A 26,793-nucleotide genomic window follows, 5' to 3' on the forward strand; every position below is an offset into this window, starting at 1 on the left:
GAAGGACTGAGCATAGTACACATTATATAATTGCTCAATATGACTTTTTATTTTATTTAATTTATTTTTGTTACATATTTGTTCCCTTTTGTTGTCCTTGTTTTATTGTTGTAGTTATTGATGTCATCATTGCTGGATAGGACAGAGAGAAATGGAGAGAGGAGGGGAAGATAGAGAGGGGGAGAGAAAGACAGACACCTGCAGACCTGCTTCACTGCCTGTGAAGCGACTCACCTGCAGGTGGGGAGCAAGGGGCTCAAACCAGGATCCTTATGCCAGTCCTTGTGCTTTATGCAACCTGCGCTACCGCCTGACTTCCCTCAATATAACTTTTGACTTATGTTAGACTTTTTTGGTTGTTGTTGTAGTTATTGTTGTTATTGATGTTGTCGTTGGATAGGACAGAGAAATGGAGGAGGGAAGACAGAGTGGAGAGAAAGATAGATGCCTGCAGACCTGCTTCACCGCTTGTGAAGTGACTCCCCTGCAGGGGGGGAGCCGGGGGCTTGAACCAGGATCCTTACGTGGGTTCTTGGTGCTTTGTACCACCTGCGCTTAACCCGCTGCGCTAGCACCTGACTCTTCTATGTTAGACTTTTTTTTTAACTTTATCTATTTATTTATTGGATAGGGACAGAGAGAAATTGAGAGAGGAGGGGGAGATAGTGAGGGAGAGAGACAGACACCTGCAGCCCTGCTTCACCACTTCTTTTATTTTTTAAATATCTTACTCATTAATTTTAATGAGAGAAAGACCAGCACTGCTCAGCTCAGGTTTATAGTGGTGCTGGGGGATTGAACCTGGAACCTCAGAGACTTGGATATGTAAGTCTTCTTGCATAACCATTACGTTATCTCCCCAGCACAGACCTTTATTTATTTACTAATTTCAAGAATAGAGTGTTGCATCAGTTCTTGGAACAAAAAGTTTTTTTGACCTTCTAATTAGATGACATTCCATTTGGCTACCTTAGCAGAACCATAGTTACTCCTGTTGTTTCCCACACTTTACTGGACATTTTTTTTTTTAACCAGAGCATTGCTCAGCTCTGGCTTACAGTGGTGTGGGGGATTGAACCTGGGTACTGGACATCTTTACCATGACATTCAGAGCACTATAAAGAGATCATATCATATCTTATCACAGACCTGCTACAGATAAACTGAACTCTTGTTTTTTACAGGGAAATGTTTGTTTATGTCGGGGCTTAGTGAGGTCCAACTGAATCATATGGATGACCACACTTTACCAGGGAAGTATGGCATTGGATTTACCAATATGGTAGAAAGGACAACACCGGGAAGCAAGGATCTTTCCAGGTAATTTCATGGCATTGCTAAAGATGGAAACTTTGGCCGTGTTGGTGTCTCATATTCTCTGGTAATATCACATGCATCTCAGCTATGCTGCATTTCACAAATGGTGTGCTTTGATCTCTTGTTGAAAGCTGTCTGAAAGGCATGAGTACCTAATAGAGCACACATATTGTCTTGTGCAAAAACCCGGTCTATGTTCCCTGTCTCCACCTGTAGGGGAAACTTCACAAGTGGTGGAGCATTGCAGCAGGTGTCTCTCCTATTTTTCTGTCTGTATCAAAGAAAAGGAGAGAGAGAAAGGGGGAAAGGTGGCTGTTGGGAGTGGTAGATTTGTCATGCAGGCATCAAGCCCCAGCAATAATGCTAATGGCAAAAATAAAAATACAAAAAAGAAGAAAACTGTATGAATTTAATGTTGTATTACCATATCTGTATACTGATTACTTTTTTTATAGATTATTTATTTTATTTTTGAGAGAGATGCAGAGAGAGACATGCACACAGAAATACCAGAGCACTGCTCAGCTCTGGCTAATGGTGCTGTGGGGGATTGAACCTGGGACATTAGAGCACCAGACAGGAGAGTCTGTTTGCATAACCACTATGCTATCTCCCCCACCCTATACTGATTACTTTTAAATCTGATTTTAGTAAAGAATTCCGTGAAGGAGGACGTATTCTAGTGCAGAAGTTACAGAAATATCAACCACGGATAGCAGTATTTAATGGGAAATGTAAGATTTATTTTTAAACTTCTATTTTTTTTTTCTTGCTAACATTATGGACAATGTAAATATGCCTTTTATTTTATTTTAGGTATTTATGAAATTTTTAGTAAAGAAGTTTTTGGAGTGAAGGTTAAGAACTTAGAATTTGGTCTTCAACCCCATAAGATTCCAGACACAGAAACTGTAAGTCCTTAAAATTACATTTGTAAATCAGACAAATTAAGAACTTTGTTTTAGCTAGATCCTTTTTTTTTTTTATAATTTTTTTAAAATTTTATTTATTCCCTTTTGTTGCCCTTGTTGTTTTATTGTCGTAGTTATTATTGTTGTTGTCATCGTTGTTGGATAGGACAGAGAGAAATGGAGAGAGGAGGGGAAGACAGAGAGGAGGAGAGAAAGATAGACACCTGCAGACCTGCTTCACCGCCTGTGAAGCGACTCCCCTGCAGGTGGGGAGCTAGATCCTTTTTTTTTTTTTTTTTTGTTATTGCTGGGGAGCTTTACCCCACTCTAAGCCTTTTTTTTGTAGTTATTATTATTGTTGTTACTGATGTTGTCGTTGTTGGATAGGACAGAGAGAAATGGGGGGGAGAAAGATAGACACTTGTAGACCTGCTTCACCACCTGTGAAACGACCTCCCTGCAGTTGGGGAGCCAGGGGCTTGAACCAGCATCCTTACGCTGGTCCTTGCACTTTGTGCCACGTACACTTAACTCGCTGCACTACCACCCGACTCTTTTTTTTTTTTTTTTTAAGTTTAGAGAGAGGAGGAGATAGTGAGAACCACAGCACTGAAGCTTCTTACAGTGCAAAGGGGTCTGGTGCACCTCAAAGCACATATACTGGGTGAGCTATCTTGCTGACCCTAGCTAGATCTTTTTTTTTTTTTTTTTTGCTTATTCCTCCTAACTTTTTTGTAAAAGAAAACTACGTTTTATTTTGTAAATTACTCTAAGTCAACTTGGGAATAACTGCCAATGATCCAGACGTTGTTATAGTTGTACTAGAAATATTTGTCAGACGAGTTTCTTATTAGTGTTCTATTATTTGGCTGACAAATTGAGAGGAACTGGCTCACATACTTGCCTCCAAAGTACACTTGATGGCATATGTTCGCCAGATTAAAGTGGTTGGCCTTTATCTAGTTGCCAACCATGTAGATGTGCTAACCACCCCATTTCTGTATCTAGCTCAGTTTTACTTCAGAACCATTTAACTGGAAAAGTCACATTTCAAACAGGCACTCTGAGCCTGACTCACACCTGGTCCATGTGTCTCATAAAGAGAGACCATGGGGCTGGGAGATGGCTCACCTGGTACAGCACACACTTGCTGTGCATGAGAGCTTGGACTTGAGCTCTAGGCACCATGTAAGAGCACCATGCACAGATGTTGTGTGGGTCTCTTTTTCTCTCAGTTTCTCTCTCCCTCTCTGTTTGTCTTTAAATAAGTAAATAAAGTCCACCAGACATAAAACCCTGGCATAGGAAAAAAGGAAGCTATGACATAACATGGTATTTTTCAAATTCTGTTATTTTTCTTCAAAGTTTTGCAGCCATTTGGTTCAAAATTTGCTTCTAAAGTTCATCTTATGTTTATTTTATTATTATTATTTTTACCAATTCTGTACGTGTGTTATTTTTTAAACAGTTGTAAACCTAAGCTGAATGGGTGGGGTAGATAGCATAATAGTTACTCAGTGAGACTCTCGTGCCTGAGGCTCTAATGTCCCAGGTTCCATCCCCTGCACTACCATCAGCCAGAGCTGAGCAGTGCTCTGGTAAAAATAATAATCAATAGCATTAGCTCGCAGTTTGTTCTCTGGTATCACATATGCCAGAGTGATGCTCTGGTTTTCTCTCTCTGTCCTGTGTCTCTCTGTCTTTCACTCTCTTATAAATATTTGAAGTTAGGGGGCCAGGTGGTGGCACACCTGGTCAAGTACACACACTACAGTGCGCAGGGACCCTGGTTCAAGCCCTTGGTCCCCACCTGCAGGGGCAAAGCTTCACTAGTAGTGAAGCAGAGCTCCATATGTCTCTCTCTCTCTCTCTCTCTCTCTCCTTTCCCTCTCAATTTTTGCCTCTGTCCAATAATAATTAATTAAAATATTTTTAAACTTTCTAAATAAATAAATAATTTGAAATTTAAAAAAATACAACTGCTTGCGTATGCCTATAGGTGATAGGTGTCAAGTTTTTAATCTAAAGAAAGGTAACTTCTGATTTCAGCACAAGTGGATTCCATATAATTGTGAGTATTCTGTAACTGTGCAATCTTATGATTCTAGCTCTGCTATGTGATGCCATCATCCAGTGCAAGATGTGCCCAGTTTCCTCGAGCCCAGGACAAGGTGCATTACTACATTAAGTTGAAGGACTTAAGAGATCAGCTGAAAGGCATTGAACGAAACACAGATGTTCAGGAAGTACAGTACACATTTGACCTACAGCTGGCCCAAGGTATGTTATCATCACTCCTTTTATTCATTTTGTATATGTATACCTTACAAGACATACACTGTGTGATTTAAAAGAAAGAGTAAAGAAAGCCAGAGTGCTCTGATGATGGAGTCATACTCTCAGAACGTGAAGATCAGCCAGGTAAGATCAGCGCACCTGGTTGAGCATACATGTTATAGCACGCAAGGACCCATGTTCAAGCACCCAGTCCCCACCTGCATGGGGGAAGCTTCACAAGTGGTGAAGTAGTGCAGTAGGTGTCTCTCTCTCTAACTCTCTATCTCTCTGTCTCCATCCAATAAATAATAAATAAGTATATTTATACTGTGAAAATCTCACAAAGGCCTCTCCTCTACTGTTGAAGATCTAAGAAACCTGGTAGTTCACCTATGATTAAATCTTGAAGATGACTGCAGAAGAAGTACCCCCAGGAAAAAGAGTTGCTCGAGATGAGATCATTTCTGAGTATAGCTACTTTTCAGAACCATTGTACAGAATCAGTTTTAAATCTCTTTAATCCTTTTCTTATCATAGAGGATGCAAAGAAGATGGCTGTTAAGGAAGAAAAATATGACCCAGGTTACGAAGCTGCGTATGGTGGTGCTTACAGTGAGAACCTGTGCAGCAATGACCCTTGCAGCTTCCCTTCAAATGGGCTGAGTATGTTCCTCTCTGTGTGTTTGTGTTTTTCATAGACTTGGTCTCATGGGGTTGGAAAATCATTTTTAGAGTAAGTTATCAGATACTGGGAATGCTGATATAAAAGTCCACTGAGTGGAAAGTTTGTGGGATTTTTATGTTCAACTACTCAAGCTTTTATAGCTAATTTTTTTTAATATTTATTTTTTCTTTTGTTGCCCTTGTTTTATTTTATTTATTTTATTTTAGTTGTTATTGTTATTGATGTTGTTGTTGGATAGGACAGAGAGAAATGGAGAGAGGAGGGGAAGACATAGAGGGGGAGAGAAAGATAGACACCTGCAGACCTGCTTCACCGCTTGCAAAGCGATTCCCCTGCAGGTGGGGAGCTGGGGGCTCGAGCCAGGATCCTTACGCCAGTCCTTGCGCTTCACGCCACCTGCACTTAACCCGCTGCGCTACCAGCCTGACTCCCTGTAGCTAATTTCTTTAAATCATGTACTCTTACATTATCCTAGTTATGTCTTCCTCTTTGAATAACAAGTGAGGATTGTTTTTAAAACTTTTTTTTTTTTTTAAATGAAAGGGAGCAATACAGAGAGAAATATATACAGAGTGAAAACAGCTCAGCTCTGACTTGTGGCGGTGTCAGGGATCAAAACGGGCTCCAGAGTCTTAGTCATGGAAGTTTTTTGCAGAACGACTGTGCTATCTCCCTGGTCCCCACAAGTGAGGTTTTCTTTGTTTGTCAGTTTGTTTTTAATCATCCCTGTATTTAAAAACAGAACAGAAACTTACAATTGTAGTCAGGAAACTTGCTTTACTGATCTAGTAATAATCCTCCTCCATTGAACTTTAAAATCTGTTTTGGTCGGGGGCCAAGGTGGTAGCACAGGGAGATAAGTGCACATGGCACAAAGCGCAAGGACGGGTGTAAGGATTCCGGTTCGAGCCCCCAGCCCCCCACCTGCAGGAGGGTCGCTTCACTAGAGTTGAAGCAGGTCTACAGGTGTCTCTCTTTCTCTTGCCCTCTCTGTCTTCCCCTCCTCTCTTGATTTTTTTCTCTCCTATCCAACAGTAACAACAATAATAACAATAATGATAAACAATAAGGGCTACAAAATGGAAAAAATAGCCTTTAGGAGCAGTGGATTTGTAGTGCAGGCATCGAGCTCCAGCTCTGGAGGCAAAAAATAAAATAAAAATCTTTTTTGATCATTTAACATTTTTAAATAGAATAAACTAACATTGTCATGTCCTTCTCTCCCCTCCCTCACCCCGCCATTTCCACCCTCAGCAGCTGATAGTGGAGAAATGACTTTCAGTGACATTCCAAATGGGCAGTGGATGGCCCAGCCGTTTACCGACCAGATTCCTTCCTTCAGTAATCACAGTGGGGCACAAGGACAAGAAGAAGGAAACCATGCTTAATGGTTTTACTCAGCTCTGCTTAAATGCTGCAGTTTTAATGCAGTTATCAAGACGTGGCCCTCAGTTTGCTAAATGACGTACTTTAATTCGTCTTTTACTCTAGTGCTATAGTCAAGGTACAGTTGTGTGGTAGAGTCAACTGTATGAACCCAAGTAGTGTGGAAAGGCAAAGTTAGGGGATTTTGTATGAGTTTTTATATATATATATATTTGAATTAACCATCATTCCAGCTTTTTATAAATTGTGTTTCATTTATGAAGAACTTGATTTTCTCTTGGGAGTTACTCTTAACCTATAATTTAAAAATATAACTCGTCAAATATTTATGCTTATTGATGAACTGCTGGTAAAACCAGATCTCCTCCCACTATCCCTCTTCTGCCCGAGAAGATCACACTAATGATGTGCATTGTCCCTGGTAAAAAGGCAGATGTGTTGGCTTTCCTGTGCCAAGATGGAGTCTCAGCTGGCAGAGTTTAGAGATGCTCAGTGGTCTTCCTGAGTCATACTCACACTCAGACCTCTGCCTCACCAGTGTGTGCATCTGTGAGAGCTGCTCGGTAGAAACTCAAGAGTGTGGTCTTCCGGCTGCAAGGCTGGTCTCCTTGCCCCTCTGTATTAATCCTCTAGTCAAAAGAAGCTATTTTGCTAGAAAGGTAAATTCCAGAGAAAGCAATCCATCTTTTAAACCGTGTTCTTCATCTCTATTTTCTGTGAGAGACATATATTTGATGGGGAAAAAACCTGAATTTTTCTTCAGTGTCTTACCACCATTCTGATTTTATCCTCCCTATCTCTAAGGACAAAACACATAAAATACTAAAACTGCCAGGCTGAGCTGTGCGGTGCTGGAGGAGTCTGATCATCTAACTTAAAATGATGCTTTATGTACACGAGATGTACTGAAACCATCCAGGATTTTTTTTCTTGGTAGGCAAATCTCATAAACCAATTATTATTATTTCTTAAATCTTTCTCTGAATCATTGCTGTTTGCTACTAAGTGGCCCTCAGGGCAAGGTTAGCTTGGAGCATTGCACCTATGTGGTTTCCCAGTGCATTTTCCATGGTGCTACAGGCAACCCGGACAGTATCACCTGCCGTTGGCATCCACTCCTGACCACAGCGGAATATTCTGACTTCATCCATACCCAAGGCTTGCATGCTATTTAATTTAATTTTTCAATATTAAAGTATTTATGAAGTTTTGTTTTCTTTTTAAGGAGATAATATGGCCTGTTCTCTTTATGATGAGAGGAAGTCGTATTGTGAATCTTAACATGCCTCTTAGCTGTGACTGTATACTGGGTTTTATTTTCCCGTTAGTCTAGGTCACTGTGTAAAAGTCATTCTCATGTCACTGAAATCATGTACTGTACTGCTGTTTACATGGATGTGTTGTGCGGGTGCTTTGAAGTGCCTTGCATCAGGGATTAGGAGCAATTGAATTATTTTTTCATGGGATTATGTAAAGCATGTAACTAGTTATTGCTTTGGTATATAATTATTGTAGTAGTTTTTTGAATGGAGAAAAATACCCTTTAAATTAGTGACAGGTACTCACTGGGTTTGAGGATTTTTCCACACATACAATATTGGTGTTTTTCCACAGATATGGTGGATGAATAGTAAGGTGATATATCTTGTATGTGACAGTATAAGACTTTTTCATTAAATAATATTGAAAAGGTTTTTAAGTTCATTTGAAAGTCTGATGGTTTTTACAATAAAAAAATCAAGAATGATTACCCTTACATTGCAGATTTCTCTATAGCAAGACTTAATTGATGATCTTTTCCCATTAAACATGAAATCAGTTTACATTCTGCTTTATTTAACACATAGAATAATATATAAAATAATAAAAATCTATGAATTTTTATTTTTTCATCTATTCACATTTTAAATGTAGTATATTCTACAAAAGACAAGATTGGCAAACAGATAAAATATACCTACATGTTAAATATTTAGACATTTAATTTTTTGTATGTATATGTCTTTTTATCATCCAGAATTAATTTGATTGACGCAAATATGTGGGTGGCTATATTTTCTACATGTCACAGACATCATCTTGATCTCCATAACCACTGGAAGTCAGTCAGTACCTGTTGTCAAGGTACAAACAATGTGTGTGTGTGTGTGTGTGTGTGTGTGTGTGTGTGTGTTTTACACTATAGCTCCTATTTGTCAAAGAAAACTGCTCACAAAGCACAGTGTTACATATCACAGGAGACACATGGACAAGTCCACATCACTTGATAGGAAAAGGCGGCATGATATCAGCTATTGTGCCTGAGTTTAAATATCCCTGCAGGGTCAGGAACAAACCAGCTTTCCCATAAGTCGTTGTGAACACTAGGGAAGTCCCAAGGCTTATGTCTTCCATTCCAGTGGAGTAATTTCGCTTCCTGAAGAAAATGCTCTGAATATCTGGTATCTGGATTCCAGCCTTCATTGTGTTTAGAGGGAGATAACAGACTTAGTAGATTATAATTTTTTTATTTACTTATTTTGCAGAGCTAGGGGTCTCATGCATGTGCAATTTCACTGCTCCTGGGCCCAGTTTTTCATTCAAATAAAGGGAAAGACACCATAGCACCAGAGCTAACTGGTTCCATGGCGCCTTTTCTGTAGTGCCGGGGCTCATACCTGGGCCACACCTATAGCAAGCCATGCACCCAACCTGCTGAGTTATCTTTCTGGCCTGAGAATGAATAAATACATTAAAATTTGAATAACTTTATGGTAAAACAAAACAAAAAACTGTTCTAAATCTCCAAAATAATCAGTTAAGAGGTTCTCATGAGGGAGCTGGGTGGTGGTGCACCTGGTTGAGCATACACATTGCCACGGGTACAGAGGGTAGTGGGTTGGACTTGTGTATTTGCTTTATTCTAGCACTGCACATGCCAAAGCTGATACTGTGGTTCTCCTTCATGGATAAAATAAATAGGTCAGGTGGTTGCTCACTCAGAACAGAGCACAAAGTACCATGCCTGGAGACCTGGGGTTCACACCCTTGACCCCACCGGAAGGGGGGCACTGCATGAGCAGTGGAGCAGGGCTGCAGGTGTCTTTTTCTATCTTGTTCCCCCTATCTTCTCTCTGTCTCTCATTCTACTTTACATATACATAGTGGGGCCAGGTAGTGGCACACCAGTTGAGCACACATGCTACCATGCTTGAGGACCAGGTTTAAGCCCTGAGTCCCCATCTTCAGGGAGGAAGCTTCACAAATGGTGAAACTGCTGTGAGCGCCTCTCCCACTCTGTCTCCCCCTTCTCAACTTCTCTGTCTTAAAAATAAGTAAATGAAATAGAAAATTTTTTATTAACTACAACAATAAAAACAACAAGGGCAACAAAAGGAAATAAATACTAAAAAAATTTTGGGGGGTCCCTAATTGGGAGTCCTAATAGTCCCAAACAGACTTGATGGGCCTAGACCTCGAATAAATCCCTCTCTCCATTGTTACCGGTCATTTCTATCAGGAGCAACAAAATACACCCCTTTGTGGGCCCCCATAGGACCTTGCCCTCAACTTGGATCAACAATGGTAGAGAATGTTCCATCCTCTGAAGGGAGGCTGGACAACATACTCTATGGTACACCTGAGGAAGATGGGTCGATATTGGGGCAGCTTGGAATGTTCCTACTCATGACCACAAAATGTGAGCTCAGATCTAGAGGGATGCAGAGGTCACATAGGCTCCTAAGCTAATTATGGGCCCCAGATAACATCAAATTGATGGGGTTTACAGTCAACAATATTTATACATCTTTCCCATATTTGGGAGCTACTCTCTTCCCTGATCCAGCTTTCTGGTCCTTTTTCCAGCCATGACATCATCTCCCCAGACAATAACTTGGATCCACTGGCATATCAGAATTCAGGCTCGGGGGGGGGAAAAAGAAAAAGGGAGAGAAAAAAAATAACTAGTATAGCCACAGACCCTTTGGAATTTAATTCAAATACGCCTACTTGCTATCTACAAAATGGAGCCCCCCCCCCCCAACTCTTCATCTGCTCTATACCAGCCCTTAGGTCCATGATTGGTCAACAGTTTAGCTTTGTATGTTAACTCTCTTGTCAACCACCAGGTTCGAGATGCTAGCATGATGCTGACCAGACTTCCCTTGACAGACAACCCCACCAATGTGTCCTGGAGCTCTGCTTCCCCAGAGCCCTTCCCCACTAGGGAAAGAGAGAGACAAGCTGGGCATATGGATCGACCTGTCAACGCCCGTGTTCGGTGGGGAAGCAATTACAGAAGCCAGACCTTTAACCTTCTGCATCCCACAATGATCTTGGGTCCATACTCCCAGAGGGTTAAAGAATAGGAAAGCTGTGGTCCAGGAGGTGGCGCAGTGGATAAAGCATTGAACTCTCAGGCGTGAGGGCCTCAGTTCAATCCCCAGCAGCACATGTACCAGAGTGATGTCTAGCTCTTTCTCCTATGTTTCTCATTAATAAATCAATAAAATACTTAAAGAAAAAATAATAGGAAAGCTATTGGGAGGGGATGGGATACGAAGTTCTGGTGGTGGGAACTGTGTGAAGTTGTACCCCTCTTATCCTATGGTTTTGTCAATGTTTCCTTTTTATAAATAAAAAATAGAAAATTTTAACAAGAGACACCAAACCCTAGGATTAACCCTGGTGGCAAAAATAAATCTTTAAAAGAAAGAAAAGAAGGAAGAAGAAAAGCTGGACAGGATAGGGTGGGGTGTGATGCACCAGATATAGTGCTTATATGTTTACCATGCATAAGACATGGGTTCAGACCCCCTGTCCCCACCAGCAGGGGAGAAGCTTGACACGCAGTGAAGCAGGTCTCAGGTGTCTCTAGTCTCCCTCCCTCTTTTTCCCCTTCTCTTTCAATTTATCAAAAAGAAAAGGGGTGGGGGGAGGTTAGAAGGGTAAAAGCAACTGCCAGGAATGGTGTTTTTTTTTTGTTGTTGTTGATGCTGTTGTTGTTATTGATGTCATTGTTGTTGGACAGGACAAAGAGAAATGGAGAGAGATGGGGAAGCCAGAGAGAGGTGCAGGTGGGGAGCCGGGGTCTCGAACCTGGATCCTTACACCAGTCTTTGCACTTTGTGCCATGTGCGCTTAACCCACTGCACTACTGCCCTACTCCCTTTTTGTTTTGTTTACTTTTTACTCTATTTGACAGGACAGAGAGAAACTGAGAGGGAAGGGGAGATAGGGAGAAAGATCTGCAGACCCGTTTCACTGCTCATGAAGCATCCTCCCTGCAGGTGTGTGGTGGGGAGCACTTGAACCTGGATTCTTGTGCATGGTGATATTTGCACTTATCACCCATCCACCAGGAGTCGTGGATTTTCATGCAGGCACCAAGCACCAGTGATAACCCGGATGGCAAAAAAAAAAAAAAAGAGAGGGAGGGAGGAGAAAGAAAGATAATTAACATCTAAGTGTATGTACCTGGAGGGTTTGGTTAGAGGAAGCCAGTACACACTTCCTCACCAAGGTTCTGACAGGACCTCTGACATCGACTTATTCCTTGTTTCCTTATTCTTATTATTTTAAAATATTTATTCCCTTTTATTGCCCTTGCTTTATTGCTGTTATTGATGTTGTCGTTGTTAGAGAGGGCAGAGAGAAATGGAGAGAGGAGGGGAAGACGGGGAGAGAAAGCCAAGACACCTGCAGACCTGCTTCACCACCTATGAAGTGACCCCCTGCAGGTGGGGAGCCGGGGCTCAAATCGGGATCCTTATGCAGGTCCTTGCACTTTGCGCCACATGCCCTTAACCCGCTGCGCTACCACCCAACTCCCTCTTACTTATATTTTATTGCTACCAGGGTATCTCTGAGGCTCAGTGAAAGCACAAGGAATCCACCCCTGGGCCTGGGGACTTGAGTCCTCGCTCATGGTAATGTGTGCACTCTACCAGGAGCACCACTGCTCCCCCCCCATCATCTATGTGTATTGTTTTCCTGAGAGACTTACCCAAGTGCCTTATGTGCCACAGGGGGTTGATGGCAGAGTGTTTGCCGTGAAACACGATCAGCATCGGGGAGGTGGCTACCCCTCCTCCCAGGGAGCTGCTGTAGAGGTTTTCCCTGAGAAACAGACAACAGGTCAGATGGAGCGGGATCTGAAGATGGAAGGTGGCCTTCCACTGTGTAACAAAACTCTGGTCTTTCATTATCCCTCCCTCCCCCACCTTCCTAACCTCTTTTTTGAGTCATCAAACTGCACAGAATTGTGAGAACACCATGAAGTTGGGCTAGGGAGACAGGACAAAGGTGTCAGACTTTCTGCCTGAGGCTCATAGAGGGCCCAGGTTCAAGCCCCAGCAACACCATAAGCCACAACTGAGCAGTGCTCTGGTATTTCTGTGTCTTTCTCTCCGTAGCTTTCTTGTTAATACAAAATAAATAAATAAAAGATCTATCTCTCTCTCCACCTCACTCCCCATTTCTCTCTGTCTCTGAAAAAAAGAAAGAAACATTTTAAAATGGCTGCATGAACACTGGAGTCAGCATTCAGGCACCAAACCCTAGCAACAACACTAGTGGCAACAAATAGATAAATAAATAACAATAGTAGTAGGTTTTGGTTTTTAGCTTTGTTTCCTGTTTTGCCAACAGGGTTATTGCTGGGGCTCAGTGCCAGCTCTACAAGTCCATTGCTCCCGGCAGCCATTTCCCCCCTCTTTCTATTATACTTGACAGGATAGAGAGAAATTGAGACAGGAGGAGAGACAGAGAAGGAGAGATACGGAGAGACACCTGCAGACCTGCTTCACTGCTTATGAAGTTTCCCCTGTAGGTGGGGAGCGGGGCTCAAAGCTGGGTCCTTACCCATGGTAATACATGCACTCAACAGGGAGCATAGAGATGTCCAGCCCCCCTGTGGTTGCCTTTTTTCAGACATTGACAATGACAGCAAATACCATGCTGAAAATCCTACCTAGAAAATCTAAGTGACTTTAGGGGCCAGGCGGTAGCACACCTAGATAAACACACACATTACATTTCATTGTACAAGGAACCAGGTTCAAGCCCCTGGTCCCCACCTGTAAGGGGAAAGCTTCAAAAGTGGTGAGGCAGTGCTGCAGGTGTCTCTCTGTCTCTCTCCCTCTCTATCTCCCCCCTCTAAGTTTCTCTCTGTCTCTAAATTATAATAATAAATTAATATTTTTTAAAAAGCACAAAAAATTTAAAAAATGACTTTATAAAAATGCTTGTAGGGAGTTGAGCGGTAGCACAGCAGGTTAAGTGCAGGTGGCACGAAGCACAAGGACTGGCACAATGATCCTGTTCGAGTCCCTGGCTCCCCACCTGAAGGGGAGTCACTTCATAAGCAGTGAAGCAGCTCTGCAGGTGTCTTTCTTTCCCCCTCTGTCTTCCCCTCCTCTCTCCATTTCTCTGTCCTATCCAATAACGACATCAATAACAACAACTACAACAATAAAATAAAACAAGGGCAACAAAAGGGAATAAGTAAATAAATTTAAAAATGCTTGTAAACAAATTCATGTATAAAGAGTTCTCAACAGCCCTCCCTGTAAGAGAAGGTGACTTTAAGACGGCCAAAATATTTCTGACCCCTCAGAGAAGCTTACAAAAGTGACCCATTTTGTTCCCAAGCAGAGGGAGGAAATGGTGGCGGTGGCGGGGGGTTAGGGGGATTGGGGTGGTGGTGGTGTCTCCACGTACTCCACATTCTTTTTCATCCATTTCTCCAGCTGTTTGGTGATACGCTGGTGCTTCCACTCTGTCATGTTGGCGACAAACACACCAGGATTGAAGGAGCAAGTGCTGGGGCTTATGCCGAGGTCTTTTATGGCCTTCTTGCGATAGTCCAGATAGCCCATGTATGTATTCTGTAAAGACACAACAGGAGTTGGGCAGTAGTGCAGCGGGTTAAGCGCATGTGGTGCAAAGCACAAGGACTGGCGTAAGGATCCCAGTTTGAGCCCCTGGCTCCCCACCTGCAGAGAGTTGCTTCACAGGCAGTGAAGCAGGTCTGCAGGTGTCTGTCTTTCCTCCTCCTCTCTGTCTTCCCCATCTCTCTCTATTTCTCTCCATTTCTCTCTGTCCTATCCAACAATGATAACATCAATAACAACACCAATAATAACTACAACAACAATAAAAAAACAACAAAGGCAACAAAAGGGAAAATAAATATAAAAAAATTAATTAATTACAAAAAAGGCACAACAAGTGCTCAGCCCCAGGGGTGGCACAGAAAGTAGAGTGCAAAGAGACTCTCATGCCTGAGGCTCCGAAGTCCAGTTCAATTCCCCGCACCACCATAAGTCGGAGATAAGCAATGTTCTGGTAAAAAAAAAAAAAATTAAATAATTAAAATAAAATGGCTGGTGGCGCATCTGGTTGAGAGCAGATGTTACAATGCACAAGGACAAGGGTTCAAGATCCCTCTCCCCATCTACAGGGGGAAAGTGCTGCAGGTCTGTCTCTCTCCCTCAGTATCACTCCCTCTCCTCTTAATTTCTGGCTGTCCTATACAATAAATAAATAAAGATAAAATAGGGGCTAGGCAGTGGTGCACCTGGTTAAGTACACCTATTACAATTCAAAAGGACCTAGGATCAAACCCCTGCTTCCATTGTGAAGGGGGATGTCTCACGATGATGAAGCAGGTCTGCAGGTACCTTTCTCTCTTCTCTTTCCCTATCTCCCCTTCCCCTCTCTCTGTCCTGTCAAGTAAAAATTGAAAGAACAGAGAGAGAGAGAAAGAGAGAATCAGGTACTCCAATTTTTTTTTTTTTTTTGCCTCCAGGGTTATTGCTAGGACTCAGTGCTGGCACTGCGAATCCACTGCTCTTGGAGGCTATTTTTCCCCCCATTTTTGTTGCCCTTGTTGCTCTTGTTATTATTGTTATTGTTGTTATTGATGCCGTTGTTGTTTGATAGGACAGAGAGAAATGGAGAGAGGAGGGGAAGACAGAGAAGGGGAGAGAAAGACCCCTCAGACCTGCTTCACTGGCTGTGAAGCGACTCCCCTGCAGGTGGGGAGCCCTGGTGCTTGAACCGGGATCCTTAAGCCAGTCCTTGTGCTTTGTGCCACCTGCGCTTAACCCACTGCGCTACCACCCAACCCCTGTATTCTGATTTTTTTTAATTTCCCTTTTTTAACATATATATATATATTTACTTATTCTCTTTTGTTGCCCTTGTTGTTTTCTGTTGTAGTTATTGTTATCATTGTTGTTGCATAGGACAGAGAGAAATGGAGAGAGGAGGGGAAGACAGAGAGGGGGAGAGAAAGACACCTGCTGACCTACTTCACTGCCTGTGAAGGAACTCCCCTGCAGGTGGGGAGTTGGGGCTGGAATCCATATCCTTATGCTGGTCCTTGCTCTTTGTGCCACGTGCGCTTAACCCGCTGTGCTACCACCCGACTCTCACTCTGATTTTTTAAAGAAGAAAGAGAGAGAGAGAGAGAAAGGAAGGAAGAAAGAAAGAAAGAAAGAAAGAAAAAGAAAGAAAGAGAGAGAGAGAGAAAGAAAGAAAGAAAGAAAGAGAAGTAGAGCATTTGATTTGCAGGCATGAGGTTATATAAATAATATATTTTGGGGGTTGTATTGTTCTTTTATTTTCTATTTTATTTCTAAAAAGGAGACAATGGGAATTGGGTGGTCGCGCAGCGGGTTAAGCGCACGTGGCACAAAGCGCAAAGACCTGCTTAAGGATCCCAGTTTGAGCCTTCGGCTCCCCACCTGAAGGAGGGGTCACTTCACAGGGGGTGAAGTAGGTCTGCAGGTGTCTGTCTTTCTCTCCCCCTCTCTGTCTTCCCCTCCTCTCTCCATTTCTCTCTGTCCTGTCTAACAATGACGACATCAACAACAACAACAACAATAACTACAACAACAATAAAAACAACAAGGACAACAAAAGGGAAAATAAGTAAATAAAATAAAATAAATTTTAAAAAGGGGAAACACTGACAAAACCATAGGATAAGAGGGGTACAATTCCACACAATTCTCACCACCAGAACTCCATATCCCATTCCCTTTCCTGATAGCTTTCCTATTCCTTAACCCTCTGGGAGTATGGACCCAAGGTCATTGTGGGGTACAGAAAGTGGAAGGTCTGGCTTCTATAACTGCTTCCCCACTGAACATGGGCATTAGCAGGTTGATCCATACTCCCAGCCTGTCTCTCTCTTTCCCTAGTGGGGCAGAGTTCTAGGGAATCAGAGCTCCAGGACACATTGGTGGAGTTGTCTGTCCAGGGAAGTCTGGTTGGAATCATGCTAGCATCTGGAACCTGGTGACTGAAAAGAGAGTTAACATATAAAGCCGAACAAATTGTTGACTAACCATGAACCTAAAGGCTGGAGTAGTGCAGATGAAGAGTTGGGGGGGGGGGGGTTGTCTCCATTCTGTAGATAGCTAGTAGGCATATTTTAGTTACATTCCAAAGGGCCTGTGGCTATACTAGTTTGTTTGTTTTTCCCCCCTTGAGCCTGACATCTGATATGCAGATGGAATCAAGTTATTGTCTGAGGAGATGCTATCATGGCTGGAAAAAGGACCAGAAAGCTGGATCAGGGAAGAAAGTAGCTCCCAAATACGGGAAAGGGGTATAAATATTGTTGACTATAAACCCCATCGATTTGATGTGACTAAACATATTTTTAAATGTCTTTATCTATTGGATAAAGGCAGCATAAAATGAAGAGGGAAAGGAAGGGAGAGGGAGAGAGAAAGACACCTGCTGCGTTGTTTGGCTGCTTCTTTCCTGCAGGTGGGGACTGGGAGTTGCAGGGAGAAGGGGTCAGAGTAGCAGGTAAGGGAGACGTTTTCAAGACTGTGCGCCCACCTGCAGCCCCACGAGTCTGCTGATGTCCTGAGTGGAGGGCAAATCGCAGTCATCTGAAAAAGCAGCCGCGTGGCCCAAAGCCAAGGTTGTGTCATACAGCTCTTGAATATCACCTGCATTTAGAAACACTTTGAGTTAATGGTCCGGGAGGTAGCACTATGAATAAAGCATTAAACTCTTGGGCATGAGGTCCTGAGTTTGATCCCTGGCAGCAGATGTACTAGAGTGAAATCTAGGTCTCTTTCTCTTTCCTCCTATCTCTCTCATTAATACATAAAATCTGGAGGCTGGGGAGTCGGGCGGTAGCGCAGCAGGTTAAATACAGGCGGTGCAAAGCGCAAGGACTGGTGCAAGGTTCGAGCCCCTGGCTCCCCACCTACAGGGGAGTCACTTCACAGGCAGTGAAGCAGGTCTGCAGGTGTCTATCTTTCTCTCCCCCTCTCTGTCTTCCCCTCCTCTCTCCATTTCTTTCTGTCCTATCCAACAATGATGACATTAATAACAACAACAAAAATAACTACAACAATAAAACAACAAGGGCAACAAAAGGGAATAAATAAACATTTTTTAAAAATCTAGAGGCTGGTTGGTTGAGTATACACACTAATGGTTTGCGCTCCCAGTCCCCCTCTGCAGGTGGGAAGCTTCAAGAGTACTAAGGCAGTGCTGCAAGTCTCTGTTTCTCTCTCCTTCTCCCTCTCTCTCTCTGCCTCCAGTGTTATCACTTGGGGCTTAAGGCCTGCACTACAAATCCACTGCTCCTGGCAGCCGTTTTCCTTCCTTCCTTCCTTCCTTCCTCCCTTCCTTCCTCCCTTCCTTCCTCCCTTCCTTCCTTCTTTCCTTCCTCTCTCTCTCTCTCTCTCTCTCTCTCTCTCTCACACACACACACACACCAGAGCACTGCTCAGCTCTGGCTTATGGTGACACAGGGGATTGAACCTGGGGCTTCAGATCCTCAGGCACGAGTGTCTTTTTCAATAACCATTTATGCTATCTAACCCTGCCCCCATTTTTTTCATTTTTATTGGATAGGACAGAAAGGAATTGAGAGGAGAGGGTGAGATAGAGAGAGAAAGAGACAGAGAGACACCTGTATACCTACTTTACCACTTGTGAAGTGACCCCCCCCTGCAGGTTGGGGGCCAGGGGATTGAACTAGGATCTTTGTGCAGGTCCTTGCGCTTCGTGCTATGTGCACTTAACCTGGTGCACCACCACCTGGCTCTCTCTCTCTGCCTCCCTCTCTCACTCCCCCCGTCTATATAAATAAATAGCCCAGAAAAGTCATAACCAAGCCCAGTTTTTAAGATGTTCCTCCCCCCCCAATACTATACTCTCAACTTTTTTCTTTAAAAAATATTTATTACATTTATTTTGTGAAAGCCAGAGCACCAATCTGGCATATTCACTCCCAGGGATTGAACCAGGGGGTCTTTGGCATGCAAGTCCTATATTCTACCCACTGAGCTATTTCCCAATTTTTACGAATGATAAAAATCACTGGACATAGTCAACAATTTGTTTGGCTTTATATATTAACTCTTGTCGGGCAGCCCCCCTGCTCCATCCTCCATTGCTGACACTATGGCCTATTTACATATTCATTGTTTTGCCTAATCTATCTTCTTTCTACCTTGAGACACGCCCTGCCTGCAGGGTACCTTTTCTCCACCCCCTTTCCTAGCCATTTCCTTTTCCGATTTGCCACTTCTGGTTCTAAATATATAAAAGTGTTGCCTCTGATCAATAAAGACACATTGCGTTCCCGCTCCACCATGAGTTCCTGGTCTCTCCCGCGTCATTGAGTAAGCAGCAGCCCAGGTTGGCCCTGGTCGAGTTCTCTCCAACCCAGAGAGCATGTGCCCAGGAAGAAACACCCTCAGGCTAGCCCGGCAAACTCTCTTTTCAGCCATCAGGTTCCAGATGCTAGCATGATGCCAACTGGACTTCCCTGGGCAGACAACCCACCAATGTGTCCTGGAGCTCTGCTTCCCCAGAACCCTGCCCCACTAGGGAAAGAGAGAGGCAGGCTGGGAGAATGGATTGACTTGTCAACACCCATGTTCAGCGGGGAAGCAATTACAGAAACCAGACCTTCCACCTTCTGCATCCCACAATGACCTTGAGTCCATACTCCCAAAGGGTTAAAGAATAGGAAAGCTTTCAGGGGAGGGATGGGATACGGAGTTCTGGTGGTGAGAATTGTGTGGAATTGTACCCCTCTTATCCTATGGTTTTGTCAATGTTTCCTTTGAATAAATAAAATTTAAAAAGTAAAAAAAAATCACTGGACAAAAAGGATGACAGAGGATCTAGTAGGGATTGTATTGTTATGTGGAAAACTGAGAAATATTCTGCATGTACAAACTATTGTATTTACTTTTGAGTATAAAATATCAATCCTCCAATAAAGAAATAAAAAAATCACTGGACAACTAGAAATTGGGAAAGTGAGGAGAAACATTCATTCTACTTATCCACGGCTCCTTTTTCAAATGTTCTCAGCACTGGGCACATATACCTTGAACAATGACATCATCATCCAAGTAGATGACTTTCTCATGTTGCTGGATAAGCAGAGGGAGATAAAATCGGACGAAGTTCAGCTGTGAAAACAACAGAAGCAGCGATGGTGGGGAAGAGGTACATAGTAGAGGGTCTTTCAGGGGTGCAGGGGTCTGGCTTTGATCCTACTTAGGATCAGCTCTGGTTTACAGCAGAGCTAAATAAGGGCTTCAAATATCCAACCCCCAGAGCTTTTCCTGGCACCCAACATCTTGGCTAGTTGCTTTGCTAGATTGAGCCCCCTTCCTGCCCCCCCCCCCCCCCACTGCTGAGATTCCTTCCACACTGTGAGTTCAACCTCCTTGGTCTTTTAGGCAGTGAAATGCACCTGTCTTCAACATTACACACACACACACACACACACACACACACACACACACCCATCATCATCACCACTGCTGTCATTCCTATAAGTTCAATCTCTTAGCTTTTTGATCCAGAGAGAGGAAATATACATATATAGTTATTAATCTTGAAATACATATATTTCAAATTTGGTTTAATAACAATCTGAAATTGTGGAAAAAAAGATCATGTAATATGAGGGCTTAGAATTCAGTGAAATCAGGAGTAGGGTGGTAGCGCAGCAGGTTAAGTGCATGTGGAGTGAAGCGCAAGGACCAAAGTAAGGATCACAGTTTCAGCTCCGGCTTTCCACCTGCAGGGGAGTCACTTCACAGGCAGTGAAGCAGGTTTGCAGGTGTCTTTCTCTCCCCCTCTTTGTCTTCCCCTCCTGTCTTCATTTCTCTCTGTCCTATCTAACAACGACATCAATAACAACAATAATAACTACAACAACAATAAAAAACAAGGGGAACAAAAGGGAAAATTAAAAAAAGGAATTCAGTGAAATCGGGCAGAGGTAGATAGCATAATGGTTATGCAAGCAGACTCTCATGCCTGAGGCTCCAAAGTCCCATGTTCAATCCCCTGCACCATAAGCCAGAGCTGAGCAGTGCTCTGGTAAAAAAAAAAAAAAAAAAGAATTCAGTGAGATTTTGGGCACACACACAAGGACCCAGGTTCAAACTCTCACTCCCTAGCTGCAAGATGGAAGCTTCACAAATGGTAAAGCAGGTGTCTCTCTCTATCACCCTCTATCTCCCCTCTCCTCCCAGTTTCTCTCTATTCTATCAAATAAAAGAGGGGCCAGAAGGTAGTGCACTGGGTTAAGTGCACATAGCGTGAAGCACAAGGATCAATGTAAGGATCCTGGTTCCAGACCCTGGCTCCCCTCCTGCAGGGGAGTCACTTTGCAAGCAGTGAAGCACATCTGTAAGTATTAATCTTTCTCTCTCCCTCTCTGTCTTCCCATTCTCTCTCAATGTCTCTCTGTCATATCTAACAACAACAATAGCTGCAACAATAATGGGAAAAAAGATGACCTCCAGGGGCAATGGATATGTAGTGCAGACATTGAGCCCCAGCAATAACCCTGGAGGCAAAAAAATAAAAAAGAAAAGGAAAGGATTCGACTTCCGGAGGCGGAGCTACGAGCAGCAGATCGCTTTCTCTCCTCTCCTCTCCTCTCCTCTCCTCTCCTCTCCTCTCCTCTCCTCTCCCAGATCAACTAGGAATACAAAAGGAGACTACCCAGGACCAAAACAAGACAGGACTAGAATGACCACAGGAACCCAGTAAATCAACGGTGAGTACAAACACGTGTGGCTGGTGACAGAGAGGAGAGAGGAGCCTAAGGAGAGATAAAGTGACTGCTAACAGTTCAGCAGTTTATCAGTTGAGACACCACCTCCAGTCTGCTCCACCAACAAGGGGACAGCTGAAGGGAGGAGAAGACTCCCCAGAGACTCACCAAGTGCAACTCTGAGTCTCCATTGCTACTACCCTCAGAATCTGGAGCAGCAACAGGGAGGGACACCAGGGGACAGAGATCTAACCAGGAAACTCAGAAGAAGACCTATACCTCGGTGGCATAGCTGAGGGGCTGTGAAAGTCTCTTTGCATAACCACTGGATTATCTCTGCCACACCCTGTTTTATCTCTTGGTCAGGAGTCAGTGATTAAGCTAAGAAGCCTATTGATAGTTTAAAAGCCCTCAGGCTCCTAGAGCCTACAGGGAAGGAAAAAAAAAAAGAGGCTTTTAAAACACTGAGCTCCAACTCAGGGATTGAAACAACTGTTAACTTCTACCACTGTGAACCCTTTAATTAAATTACTTAGACACAAGTCAATCCAGGCAATAGTGATCAATAATTTGAAAAGTACTGATAAAGGGAACTCATAACATAATATATAAAATGGTTAAAAAACAAGAAAAAATATTGGAGAATTGAACCAGGACAAGAGTCCAGCTAAAAATCCTCCAGAGGGTGAAGCACAAAATAACGAGTTCAACATCCAAACATTAGCTAAGGAAATAATAACAGGAGTGAGTAAAGAATTTGAAAAAAATGTAATCAGAAATGCAGGAACAACAAATGAGAATATGGAAGAAAATACTAATTATCTCATGGTTATTAGAGAGCTGAAAGCTGAAATCGCTGAGCTAAGAATGCAACTAGCTGAACAAGCTAAAACAGTATCAGAGCAGGGCAACAAAATAGATGAACTCCAGAAAGCAGTAGAGGGCAGAGAGAATAGAATCTATGAGGCTGGAGACAGAATTAGCAAGATTGAGGATGAATTAGAGACAACTAAAAAAGAAGTAAGAGATCTCAAAAAGAGATTAAGAGATGCTGAAAACAACAACAGAGTCCTATGGGATGACTTCAAAAGAAACAATATACTCATTGTTGGCATACATTGTTGGAAGAAAGAGAAGGAGAGGAAGAAAGCATTTTCCAGGCCATAATAGCTGACAACTTCTCTAGTCTAGACATCAAAGACATAAAGATTCAAGAAGCCCAGAGGGTCCCAAACAGAATTAACCCAGACCTAAAGACACCAAGACATATCATACTTAGAATGGAAAGGAATAAGGATAAAGAAAGGATCCTCAAGGCTGCAAGAGAAAAACAAAGAGTCACCTACAAAGGAAAACCCATAAGATTAGCAGCAGACTTCTCAATATAAACACTACAGGCCAGAAGAGAATGGCAAGATATCTATAGAGTGCTCAATGAGAAAGGCTTTCAACCAAGAATACTATATCCTATTAGACTGTCATTCAGACTAGAGGGAGGCATCAAAATCTTCTCAGACAAGCAACAGTTGAAGGAATCAACTATCACCAAGCCTGCCCTGAAAGAAGTTCTGAAAGGTCTCCTATAAACAACCAGACCACCACAAATAGGACATATATCAAAACACTCTAAGACTCTACAAGAATGGCGTTAAAATATCTTCAATCTTTGATATCAATAAATGTCAATGGCCTGAATTCACCTATTAAAAGACACAGAGTAGGAAGATGGATCAGAAAACACAACCCAACAATATGCTGTCTACAGGAAACCCACCTAACTCAACAAGACAAACACAGACTTAAAGTGAAAGGATGGAAAACTATCATACAAGCCAATGGCCCACAAAAAAGGGCAGGAACAGCTATTCTCATATATGACATGATAGACTTTAAAATAGATAAGATTAAAAAAGATAGGAATGGACACTACTTAATGCTCAGAGGATCAGTCAATCAAGAGGACTTAACAATTATTAACATCTATGCACCCAAAGAGAAGCCATCTAAATACATCAAACTTCTACTGAAAGAGCTACAGCAATATATTAACAGTAACACAATCATAGTAGGGGACTTCAACACCCCACTCTCTCAATTTGACAGTTCATCCAGGCAGAAAATCAGTAAAGACATAAGGGAGCTAAATGAAGAGATAGATAAACTAGAACTATTGGACATTTTCAGAGTCATTCATCCCAAGAAACTGGAATACACATTTTACTCAAATCCACATGGATCATTCTCAAGGATAGACCATATGTTAGGCCACAAAGACAGCATCAGCCTATTCAAGAGCACTGAAATCATCCCAAGCATCTTCTCAGACCACAGTGGAACTAAACTAACACTTAACAATCAACAAAAGATTAGTAACAGTCCCAAAATGTGGAAGCTCAACAGTACACTTCTTAACAACTTCTGGGTCAAAGAGGAAATCAAGGAAGAAATCAAAATGTTTCGGGAGTTCAATGAAAATGAAGACACAAGCTATCAAAATATTTGGGACACAGCTAAAGCAGTCCTAAGAGGGAAATTCATAGCTATACAAGCACACATTAGGAAACAAGAAAAAGCACAAATAAACAGCCTGATTGCACATCTTAAAGACCTAGAAGAAGAACAACAAAGGAACCCTAAAGCAACCAGAAGGACAGAAATCACTAAAGTTAGGGCAGAAATAAATAACATTGAGAATAGGAAAACCATACAAAAGATCAATGAAAGTAAATGTTGGTTCTTCGAAAGAGTAAACAAAATCGACAAACATTTAGCCAGACTCACAAAACAAAAAAGGGAGAAGACCCAAATAAATCAGATAGTAAATGAAAGAGGAGGTATCACAACAGACACCACAGAAATTCAACATGTCATGTGAGGCTACTATGAACAACTATATGCCACCAAGCTAGAGAACCTGGAAGAAATGGACGATTTCCTAGATACCTACCAACTTCCAAAACTAAGTAAAGAGGAAGTGGATAACATGAACAGGCCCATCACAGCTAATGAAATTGAAACAGTTATCAAAAATCTCCCCAAAAATAAAAGTTCTGGACCAGATGGTTTTACAAATGAATTCTACAAAACTTTCAAAGAAGAACTAATACCTCTACTTTTAAAAGTCTTCCAGAAGATTGAAGACACTGGAATACTCCCTGCCAACTTCTATGAAGCCAACATCACCCTGATACCAAAAGCAGACAGGAACACAACCAAAAAAGAAAACTACAGACCAATATCTCTGATGAACATAGATGTGAAAATATTGAACAAAATTCTAGCCAACTGGATACAGCAGTATATCAAAAAGATTGTTCATCATGACCAAGTGGGGTTTATCCCAGGCATGCAAGGTTGGTTTAATATACGTAAATCAATCAATGTGATCCACCACATCAACAAAAGCAAGACCAAAAACCACATGGTCATATCAGTAGATGCAAAGAAAGCCTTTGACAAAATACAACATCCCTTTATGATCAAAACACTACAAAAAATGGGAATAGATGGAAAATTCCTGAAGATAGTGGAATCTATATATAGCAAACCTACAGCCAACATCATACTCAATGGTGAAAAACTGGAAGCATTTCCACTCAGATCAGGTACTAGACAGGGCTGCCCACTATCACCATTACTATTCAACATAGTATTGGAAGTTCTTGCCATAGCAATCAGGCAGGAGCAAGGAATTCAAGGGATACAGATTGGAAGAGAAGAAGTCAAACTCTCCTTATTTGCAGATGACATGATAGTATACATGGAAAAACCTAAGGAATCCAGCAAGAAGCTTTTGGAAATCATCAGGCAATACAGTAAGGTGTCAGGCTATAAAATTAACATTCAAAAGTCAGTGGCATTCCTCTATGCAAACACTAAGTTAGAAGAAATTGAAATCCAGAAATCAATTCCTTTTTCTATAGCAAGAAAAACAATAAAATATCTAGGAGTAAACCTAAGCAAAGAAGTGAAAGACTTGTATACTGAAAATTATGAGTCACTACTCAAAGAAATTGAAAAAGACACAAAGAAGTGGAAAGATATTCCATGTTTATGGATTGGAAGAATTAACATCATCAAAATGAATATATTACCCAGAGCCATCTACAAATTTAATGCTATCCCTGCTGGGAAATTGTGCCAATGCAGTCACATCTGCCATGTTGTCCCCTCAGGCTACTGCTAGTTCCCTGGAGAGTTGGGACATTCTCAGAGTGCCTGTTCAGCCATGTTGTGCCCTCAGGACATTGTCTATATCCCCGCGATATCTGGAGTGCTCTGGTTACTCCTCCCCCCTCCCATTCTCACGAGAGTTATCATCCTATCCTGGAGTGCTATGGTTACTCCTCCTCCTTCCCATTCTCACGAAAGCTACTCCTATAAAAACCCTTCGTTTTCCGCACCTCACTCTCTTGCCAGCGCTCCACTCTGGTGTTCAGACGCAGGAAAGGTTACTGTGTGAGGCGGCCATTTTCTCTACCTCCACGTGGCCCAACCTGCTTCTCTAACACCCAACTCTGAGGTGCCAGTGCGAATAAAGATTTGTGTTTCCTCTTCGCTCCGGACCCTCTCTCTCTCTTCTCTGCGGCCCGCACACTACAACATCTGGCTCTACAACACTATCCCCATCAAGATCCCAAGCACATTTTTTAGGAGAATAGAAAAAATGCTACAAATGTTTATCTGGAACCAGAAAAGACCTAGAATTGCCAAAACAATCTTGAGAAAAAAAGAACAGAACTGGAGGTATCACACTCCCAGATCTCAAACTGTATTATAGGGCCATTGTCATCAAAACTGCTTGGTACTGGAACATGAAGAGACACACTGACCAGTGGAATAGAATTGAGAGCCCAGAAATGAGGCCCCACACGTATGGACTTCTAATCTTTGACAAAGGGGCCCAGACTATTACATGGGGAAAGCAGAGTCTCTTCAACAAATGGTGTTGGAAACAATGGGTTGAAACATGCAGAAGAATGAAGCTGAACCACTATATTTCACCAAATACAAAAGTAAATTCCAAGTGGATCAAGGACTTGGATGTTAGACCACAAACTATCAAATACTTAGAGGAAAATATTGTCAGAACTCTTTTCCGCACAAATTTTAAAGACATTTTCAATGAAACGAATCCAATTACAAAGAAGACTAAAGCAAGTATAAAA

The 26,793-nt window shown here is 42.3% G+C and overlaps 2 protein-coding genes across 9 annotated transcripts in view; one reads left to right on the plus strand and one right to left on the minus strand.

Annotated features, from left to right (window-relative positions):
- TDG (thymine DNA glycosylase) overlaps nt 1–8,280 on the plus strand; it is a 29,512-nt gene extending 21,232 nt beyond the window's left edge. Inside the window, exons 5-10 of one of the 2 annotated variants that reach the window (XM_007527916.3) lie at nt 1,185–1,320; nt 1,969–2,051; nt 2,134–2,228; nt 4,337–4,508; nt 5,043–5,168; nt 6,448–8,280. In XM_007527916.3, the coding sequence (XP_007527978.2) occupies nt 1,185–1,320; nt 1,969–2,051; nt 2,134–2,228; nt 4,337–4,508; nt 5,043–5,168; nt 6,448–6,578 (743 nt within the window). In that variant the 3' untranslated portion in view covers nt 6,579–8,280. Of the gene's footprint in view, nt 1–1,184; nt 1,321–1,968; nt 2,052–2,133; nt 2,229–4,336; nt 4,509–5,042; nt 5,169–6,444 lie in introns of both variants that reach the window. The other variant, XM_016190324.2, reaches the window with a different exon arrangement.
- A 111-nt stretch (nt 8,281–8,391) lies between these two features.
- GLT8D2 (glycosyltransferase 8 domain containing 2) overlaps nt 8,392–26,793 on the minus strand; it is a 91,910-nt gene continuing 73,508 nt past the window's right edge. For all 7 annotated transcript variants that reach the window (XM_060194312.1, XM_060194310.1, XM_060194308.1 and 4 more), the window contains 5 exons: nt 19,937–20,021; nt 17,416–17,528; nt 14,278–14,444; nt 12,563–12,675; nt 8,392–9,033 (listed from right to left, as the gene is read on the minus strand). In XM_060194312.1, coding sequence (XP_060050295.1) covers nt 8,864–9,033; nt 12,563–12,675; nt 14,278–14,444; nt 17,416–17,528; nt 19,937–20,021 — 648 coding nt within the window. In that variant the 3' untranslated portion in view covers nt 8,392–8,863. The remainder of the gene's footprint in view (nt 9,034–12,562; nt 12,676–14,277; nt 14,445–17,415; nt 17,529–19,936; nt 20,022–26,793) is intronic.

Source organism: Erinaceus europaeus, chromosome 7 (assembly GCF_950295315.1).
Source record: "Erinaceus europaeus chromosome 7, mEriEur2.1, whole genome shotgun sequence".
Classification (NCBI taxonomy): Eukaryota; Metazoa; Chordata; class Mammalia; order Eulipotyphla; family Erinaceidae; genus Erinaceus; species Erinaceus europaeus.